Genomic DNA, 8,817 nt, shown 5'->3' with positions numbered 1-8,817 from the left:
TAAGAAATGTTGAATTGTTAAAAATTGATCTGAAGCACATCGATTGATTATATGAGAGAGCCACGTGGGCATGTATAATATTTTCTTTATGCTTTTTTAAGATCTTCATGCCACACACACCACACCCCCTAAATAATAAAATCACAAGGCAGGCGCCTGGTAAAGAATTCTACCTCTGAAAAAGAAAAGAAAAAAAAAAAGAATCCTACCTCTGAGATTTTCTTTGACATGTATAGATTAAAACTAAGTTGGTTGTCTACAAATTTGAGACGAGCTTTATAATAATTGTCTGTTTTAAAACAAAAGCTTCTTAAATATATAAAAGCTGATATAGTAAAACTGCTGAAATGAATAAAGTAGATTCCAGAGGCATTAATTAACCTGAGTAGTTCTCAAAATCATATTCGCGAGGGGAGCTGCATAATATGTACATAGTATCATTTATAAGGAAACATTTATAAAGAGACATTTAAAGCTAGAATCATGGTTACACACACATATGAATGTAGTAAAGATGTAACTAACACTGGATGAATACACACTTCACAATAATAATTACCTAGGGAAGTGAGGAGGGAGACGGCTGCAGAAAACACAGGAGAGCAAAAAAATCAAGTGGCATTCGCTTCTATCTAAAACAACTCATTATCATGGACTTTAAAACCCCGATGCACACATGACAATATTCACATTGGGTGATCCGAGAGTGCAGTGTCTGTGCATGACTGTATGACACATGTCTATTATTCTTGATGTGCATACATATGTCTTCCAGTTTTCAAAACTAAAAATAATAATAAAACAGAAGGGCTGAATGGGCTACGAATAAAATGCACCTCACTTAATAAACAGGAAGGCTTGAGCACATCAAAAATCAAGTTACAACTATTTTTTAGGAATTATCTGGTAGGCTTCTCCATGTTTTCAAGTTTCTGAAAATAAAAAAGGAGTTGGGGGAGATGAAAGCAGGGAAAATCCCACAGAGAAACTCAATATCTATTTGACAATATAAAGAGCCAAACTTCCGGCATTACCCAGCACTACCCAGCACCCCAGTAGCAGTCTATATTATTTTCTGCATTTTATTTGCAAATTTGGTCAAAAGAAAAATAGAAGATGTTGCCTAATTGGAAACGTGCCTGTCTATTATTAAAATAGTGGGAATCCATTTTAATGTGTTTATCTGGCTGCTGGTCTATAATTTATGTTTCAGCGTGTAAATTTGTTTGTACGCCGGTGACAGGTTAATGCAGTTTCAACATGCGTTTTTCTTCCGTTGGTTGAATAGTTAAATCGTTACTCAAAGGATTTTAAGTTTCAATTTCAACCATGAGAGGATTCTTTGCGTTTTCAAGGTTAAAGACGTTTCTGGTTCAAAGCGCTATTAATTAACGTCTCTGGGGGTGGATGGGGGGCACTGCCGGCGAGCCGGGAGGAAGAGTGGAAGTGATCAAGGAGCAAACTTTTTTGGATGCACACGCCGGGAGATTCCGCGCCGGGGCTCGGCGCGGTGGCCGGGAGCCACTGCCACTCCGGACCCTTTCGCGAACGGGCGCGAGGATGAATCGAAAGGCAGCCAGGTATTAGCTTTCCCCCCCGCCCCCACCCCGCTCCTCTCTTACCCCCCCCCAAAAAGTTGCCGGGCCTGGGAGGGACACCCAGCTGGCGGGGCCCCAGTGCGGGGGGCGCGCCCGGCAGGCTGCCCAGAAGTTGCGATCGGGGAGTGCGCGCTGGAGGCACATTACCTGGCTCGCCCGCGGACGCTGGACCGAGAGGACCAGAGAATTTCGGAGCGGCGACCAATGGCTTAGCGGGGCTGCGCGCGGGGGTCCTGGCCGCCAGCTCCGGTGCGTCAGGGCGCGGCAGGCGGCGGCGGCGCTCGGCTCCGGCGCGGCTGCAGGCGGCAGGCGGCGGCGCTCGGCTCCTGCGCTGCGCTGCCCGGCGGCGGGACGGACGCGCCCGAGGACTCGCGGGCCCCCGGCCGGCCGCGATCGGACGGCGCCGGCGGGGCCCCCGGCGGAGCCGGCATGTGGGCTGCCGGCGCGTGCCTGGACTACTTCGCCGCCGAGTGCCTGGTGGCCATCGCCGCGGGCGCCGTGGTGCACCACCGCCCGCCGGACCCTGAGGGCGCCCCGGGCGCCGAGCAGGGGGCGGCGCGGCCCGAGGGCGCCGGCCCTGCACCCCACGAGCCCGCCGTGCCTCCCGCGCTCCCCTGGGCCCGCGCGCCCAGCCCAGACGAGGCTGCGGCCAATGCGCCCCACCTGCTGGCTGCCAGCGTCCTGGCCGAGTGGCGCGGCGCCTCCTCCGGGGGGACGGCCGTGGGGGTCGCCCTCCCGGGCCGGGCCCGCACCCGCAGGGCCCCCGCCACCGCCTCTCTGGCCCCGGGCCCCCAGGAGGCCACGCTCTCCCAACTGGAGAGTTCCCCAGCCGGGGACCCCCAGCCGGGCTCCAGCTCCGACTCCGAAGCGCGCCCTCAAGCGGCAGGGGCGCAGAGCAGCGGGCCTACCCCCGCCGGGGGTCCCGGGTCCCGCAGGCGGCCTGTCACACCTGCTACGAAGCGCCACTGCTGCCTCTTCCCAGGCTGCAACAAGGCTTACTACAAGTCGTCGCACCTCAAGTCCCACCAGCGTACCCACACCGGGGAGCGCCCCTTCTCCTGTGACTGGCTCGACTGCGACAAGAAGTTTACGCGTTCGGACGAGCTGGCCCGCCACTACAGGACGCACACGGGCGAGAAGCGCTTCTCCTGCCCTCTGTGCCCCAAGCAGTTCTCTCGCAGCGACCACCTGACCAAGCACGCCCGCCGCCACCCAGCCTATCGTCCCGACATGATCGAGTACCGGGGGCGTCGTCGAACCCCGCGCGTCGTCGACGCCCAGCCCGAGAGCCTAGTGGGCAGCGCTGACCCCGACCCGGCCAGCCAGACCAGCGGCCTGTAGAGCTGTCACTGCTGCTAGTCGTCCCCTCGAGGACGACCTCCCGTCGTTGCCCCTGCTTTCTTGCTGCTTGTCCCTCTGTCCCAGCATCACCAGACTGAGGCATAGACGCTCTGAGGGTGGGTCATCGCGGGCACGTTGGACTCTGGGGAGGGACTGGAGAGAAGACATCGAGATTCTTGCACAGGTATCTCGTCCTGAAAGAGGGAGTCGCTTCAAGACAGCCTCCCGGAACTGAATCTGGTGCTCTCCAGAGTCCTGAACACGTGAAACTCGAATCTCAGGTGCCTGGGTATCTCCCGGTCTCAAGAGACTCTGGTGGCTTGCCCACCCACCAGGGTGGACCTTGGAGAGGGTGTCAGGGGTAGCAGTCTTGGAAATGTCCAGGACTGGAATGGTGAGAGGCCTTTGGAAACAGAAATGATTTCTATTTCTGTAAACAGGAATGTTTACTACTATCTTTTAGTCACTTTAAGACAGGGATTCAGGTTGATGGGAGGCGCCCCACTCACCCCAGCTTCCTCTGCCAGGAGAGGCCAGGCAAGCGTCTTTGCAGGTGTGTGGCTAGGAGATGCTTCTTGGTGTCTAGGCGTTGTGTGAATATGCTTGCAAATCCTATTGTGTGGGATGGACTTCTGCACGTGTGGCGTAGCCCTTCTGCCTTCTTGGGGGCGTTAAACTCTTGTTCCCTCGCGCGATGAGATTGGTTCAACCTCCAGAAAGGAGCCTGAGAGGAAAGGGTAGTCCAGGTCAACCCCCCCCCATCCCACTCCCCTTCACCTGGAGGGCAAACCCAAGCAACTTTGGGGTGGGAACGGACCCCAAGACAAGACGATAGGCAAGGGAAGAGTAGCCCCAGCAGCTTCGCCCCAAATATTCCCAAGTGTGCTAAATTTTGTTACTTTCTTAGTGCCTGACTAGGGATTTATTTATTTCCCATAGGAGATTGTGCTTTTTTTTTTTTTCGGTTCTTAAATAGATGGGTTGAGGGGAAAGGGAATTTAAGAAATTCCCTTGCCAAAGAGCAGGCTGCCCTGGGTTGGGGGAAGGAATAGCCAGGTGATGTTGTTAGACCTGGTCAAGCCAGTTGGGACTCATAGCAACCCCAGGTGCACAAGATGGGAGACTGCCTGCTCCCGAGCGGGCCTCCCTGTTGTTGCTATATTGGAAACCATTGTTGCAGCCACTGTGTCAATCCATCTCATTTAAGAGTCTTTGCTTTTGCCGCTCCTCTGCTTTCCCGAGCATGATGTCCTTCTACAAGGACGCGCCCCTCCCGGTGACATGTCCAAAGCACATGTCTCGCCATCCTTGCCTCCAAGGAACATTGTGGCGGTACTTCTTCAGAGACAGGTTTGTTTGTTCTTCTGGTAGTCCGTGGTACATTTAGTATTCTTCAACACTGTCATCCAAAGGTTATCAACTCGTCTTAGATAATCCGCATTCACCACCCAGCTTGTGGGTGCACGTGAAGCGACGGAAAATACCATGGGCTAGATCGAGTACACCTTAGCTCTCAAGGTGACAGCTTTACTTTTTAAAATTGTTTAAAAGACCTAGCAGATTCGCCTGGTGGAATACACCATTTGAGTTCTTGACTACTGCTTCGCTGTGTGTTGACTCGTGGATCGAAGTAAAATGAAATTCTTGAAACTTCAATCTCTCCCTCCACTTCTCATGATGTTGTTCATTGGTCCTGTTGTGGGGGGTTTTGTTTCCTTTAATATTGAGCTGTAATACATATGCAAGGCTGTAATCTTTGAAATTTATCTGTAAGTGCTTCAAGCCCTCTTCGCTTTCAGCCGGCATGGTTATGTCATCTGTGTTTGACATGGTTTTAATGTGTTGCCCTTCAATCCTAGTGCTGCGTTCTTGTGCATACAGCCCAGCCTCTTAGATGATTTGTTCAGCCTACAACCTCAATAAAGTTGGTGAAAGGATGCAACCCTGACCGACACCTTTCCTGACTTTAAACCATGCAATGCCCCCTTGCTCTGTTCAAATGACGGCTTCTTGGTCTGTGTACAGTTTCTGCATGAACACAAACTAACTGTGCTGGAATTCCCCTTCCTCCAATTGTGATTCATAATTTGTTGTGAACCGCACAGCTAAATGCCTTTGCATAGTCAATAAAATTCAGGTAAAGATATTTTTGGGTGTTCTCTGCTTTCAGCCAAGATACATCTAATGTCAGAAATAGTATCCCTTTTTCCACATCCTCTCTGCACCCTGATTTCCTGCCAGTCCCTGGTGATATAGAGCATGTTTAAGATGCCATCAGGAAAGTTTCATTTGCATGGCATAGTAATGATGTTGGTTAACTTCTGCAATAAGTTGGCTCACCTTTCTTTGGAATGGGCGCAAACATGGATCTCATCCGGTTGGTTGCCTCGGTAGCTGCCTTCCAGATGTTGGGGCACAGATGAGGGAGTATATCCAGCATTGCATCCCCTCCTTGACACATCACAAATGGTATTTCATCCATACCTGGGGTCTTTTTTTAATTATTTATTTTAGTCTTTTTTTTTTTTTTGCCGATGTCTTCACTGCCTCTTGGACTTCTTTCTTCAACAGCATCTGTTTTTGTTCATGTGATGCCTCTTGGTTGAACATCAACCAATTGTTTTTAGTACAACTCTGTATCCCTTCCTCTTCCCTCGATACTTCCCGTGTGGTTCAACAGTCTCCCCATCCAAGCGTCAACCACTCTCAGTGCCAGCGAGTCGATTCTGACTCAGAGCGACCCCACAGGACAGGGTAGGTCTGCCCCTGTCCGTTTCAGAGACTGTCTACAGGAGTAGAAAGCTTGGTCTTTCTCCTGTAGAGAGGCTGGTGGTTTTGAACTGCTGAGCTTGAGGTTAGCAGTTCCATGTGTAACCACTCCGCCACAGGACCCTTTCTTTTGTCCATCCAAGCTCACTGCTAACGAGTCAGTTCTGATTCATAGCGACTAGGGGACAGGATGGGTGAGGTTCTGAGACTGTAGCTCTTTACAGGAGTATATGGGAGTAGAAAGTCTCATCTTTCTCCCGTGGAGCAGCTAGTGATTTTGAACTGCTGACTTCTGTGGAAAGCAGCCTACTGAGCCTAATCATGTCATCACTTCTATTTTGCCCCCATAGAACCCTTTAATCTAGAAGCTCAGAGCTTGAATTTTTCCCCCTTAAGTTCATTTGGTTTGGGGAATTCTGAAGATAATCTTCCTTTTGGTTTTCTAGCCCCAGGTCTTTGCACATGTCAATGTTTTCCTTTATCTTCTCGAGCTGCCTTTTGAAATCTGCCATTCAGCTCTTTGATGTCACTATTTCCCCCCATTTGATTTAACTACTCTGTGTTCAAAGCAACTCGCAAGGTCTCTTCTGACACCCACTTGAGTCTTCAATTTCTTTTTAATGTGTCATTTTCTTTTTTTGTGTGTCTAAAGTATGTGATAGTCTCCCACCCCTTGTCTGGTCTTCAGCCGTTAGTGTTCACTGTGTTGAATAAATTCTTGGAATGGGCTCTAAATTCTGATGGCATAGTTCAAGGTTTGAGCTCTCATGGGCTTGTTTTCATTTTCTTTAGGTTCACCTTGAACTTGCACATGAGTTACAGATGGTCTCTTCCACAGTCAGCCCCTACACTTGTTCTGACCGAATGATATTGAATCTCTTTCGGATCTGTTTCCCTCAACAAAGTCTGCTAGACCAATCCTTCCCTGTCTATTCCCTCCAGTGAGGTCTAGGTGTGCAGTGTATGTGGTTGAAAAGCGATAGTTCTTATCAAATAGAAAGAATGTTCTCCAAGTCACACCCTGAAAAGCTGCCCCTTCGTGGATTTTTCCTATATATGTCTCTACTGCTGTGACTGAAACCTTCGACCCCTCTGTTTGTGTATGTGTGCATGAGTGTGAATACCCACCGCTCTTTCTGTTATTGTTGTTGTTGTTGTTGTTAGTGTCATTGAGTCTGCTCCAACTCAGAGCAGCCCCATCTACAAGAGACGGAAGCACTGCCCGATCCTGCACCATCCTTTCGCTTCTTCTTATGCTTGACCCATTGTGGCAGTCCCTTTGTCCATCCATCTGCTTGAGGGCCTTCCTCTTTTTGGCTGCCTCTCTACCTTGTCTTTCTCCAGGGACTGGTCTCTCCTGACAACATGTCCAAAGTAAGTAAGATGAAGTCTCACCATCCTTGGTCATACCACTTCCAACCAGACTTGTTTGCCCTGTGATCGCCCATGGTACTTTCAGATTCCTCTCCAGCACCAGAGTTCAAATGTATCCATTCTTCTTTGTTCAGTGTCCAACCTGCACATGTATATGAGGTGATTGAAAAGACCATGGCTTCAGTCAGGTGCACCTTTGTCCTCAAAGTAACATCCTTGCTCTTCAAAACTCTAAAAGGTCTTGTGCAGCAGATTTACCTAATACAATGTGGTTTTGGATCTCCTGACTGCTGTTTCCATGAGCATTGATTGTGAATGGATCCAAGCAAGAGAAGATCCTCGACAACTTCAATCTTTCCTGCATTTATCATGATGTTACATATTGATCCATTTGTGAGGATTTGGGTCTTCTTGACATTGAGTTGTCATCCACACTGAGGGCTGTAGTCCTTGATCTTACTCAGCAAGTGCTGCAGGTCCTCCTCACTGTCAGCAAACAAGTTGTATCATCTGCATAGTGCAGTTGTTAATAAGCCTTCTTCCAATCCTGATGCCACACTCTTCTTCAGGGGTGATGCTGAAAGACATTTCCTGCTCTAGTGAGATGCCCTTTGGTCCCCACCTGAGTAATCTGTGATAGCCATCAATCACACTTGTGAATAGTGTCCTTCTATCCTAGGACTGTCCTAGGCATCTGGTTAAACAACCTGCATTACCTGACCCCCGACTCCCACCCCTTTTCTTCCCCCAAGAAAAAAGAGTCTGAAGCAGAGACAAGTTCAAAGCAAGGTACTGAATTGCGGGCAAGAACTATGACTAGAACTCAGGCGTCTGGTCTCTCTTTCCTTTGCACTACTCCCTCTCTTTGAGAACTTAGTCAAAGGATGCCACTTGACATTCCTGCCTGTGGGACCCCTTTCTTCCTTGGCCCACCTCTATTTCTTATCACTTATGTGTATCTCCAAACCTCTGGTCCTCAATGAACTCTTGGATTGTGACTTTCTCTTTTGCCCTGGTATCTTCTATGCTAGTTCTGTTGTTTTTGTAGCCCTGGACAGTCCAGCAGTCTTGAGAGAGTGATATGAACTTGGCATTGGGGTTCTACTAAGTGTTCCCACGCTAAATGGAGCAAGGGCTCAAAGCATGTGGTCTGTCACGTTGAAGGGTTTTCAGAGGTGGGGTCAGTAGGGCAGGTGTAACGCTCTTTGAGAGACAGATGAGAAGAAGAGGCCTTCAGTTGTGGAGCTGAGTTTTGATGATGGGAAGAACGTACCTTTTGCTCCATTTGTCTCCTCACCATGGACTCCTTTGGGTCAGAGATTCAGTAGAAGATCCAACATTGGGTGGGCGGACCCACCAGGAAAAGCATTCCCACCAGCCATTCTAAAATTAGACTCAAGAAAGCTTGACTTTTCCAAGCACTCAATGGTCAATAATTGCCGGTCCTTAGTGCCCTCGCCTTGGGGACCTTTCTCTGATTCAATGTGGCATGTCTTCCACTGATCGAGAATTGACCTCTACTCAGTGTTGGGGTGACAGAAGAGACCCACCCTGGACAACAGAGTAGCGTGCAAATGAGACCAGATTATAGACTGGTCTCTCTTTGGGTGAATAATGTGACCTTTTTCAGTACAGTGGCCAGAGAGCTCTTGGAAGTGAAGTGCTTTGGAAGGGGCTTCCTAGTTTGATCTGATGTTCAGTGTGCTTTTTTATTTATGTTATCTGTCTAGGGGCG

General features: G+C 49.5%; 1 protein-coding gene across 1 annotated transcript; it reads left to right on the top strand.

Annotated features, from left to right (window-relative positions):
* The first annotated feature begins 2,027 nt into the window (after positions 1-2,027).
* On the top strand, positions 2,028-2,939 carry KLF14 (KLF transcription factor 14). Its single transcript, XM_075557395.1, has one exon. The coding sequence runs from the start codon at positions 2,028-2,030 to the stop codon at positions 2,937-2,939; it is 912 nt and encodes a 303-aa protein (XP_075413510.1).
* Positions 2,940-8,817: the final 5,878 nt, after the last annotated feature.

The sequence above is a fragment of the Tenrec ecaudatus genome, chromosome 9 (assembly GCF_050624435.1).
Source record: "Tenrec ecaudatus isolate mTenEca1 chromosome 9, mTenEca1.hap1, whole genome shotgun sequence".
In the NCBI taxonomy this organism is placed as follows: domain Eukaryota; kingdom Metazoa; phylum Chordata; class Mammalia; order Afrosoricida; family Tenrecidae; genus Tenrec; species Tenrec ecaudatus.
Note: the sequence above shows the minus strand (reverse complement) of the source record. Positions and strands in the feature narration are given on the sequence as shown.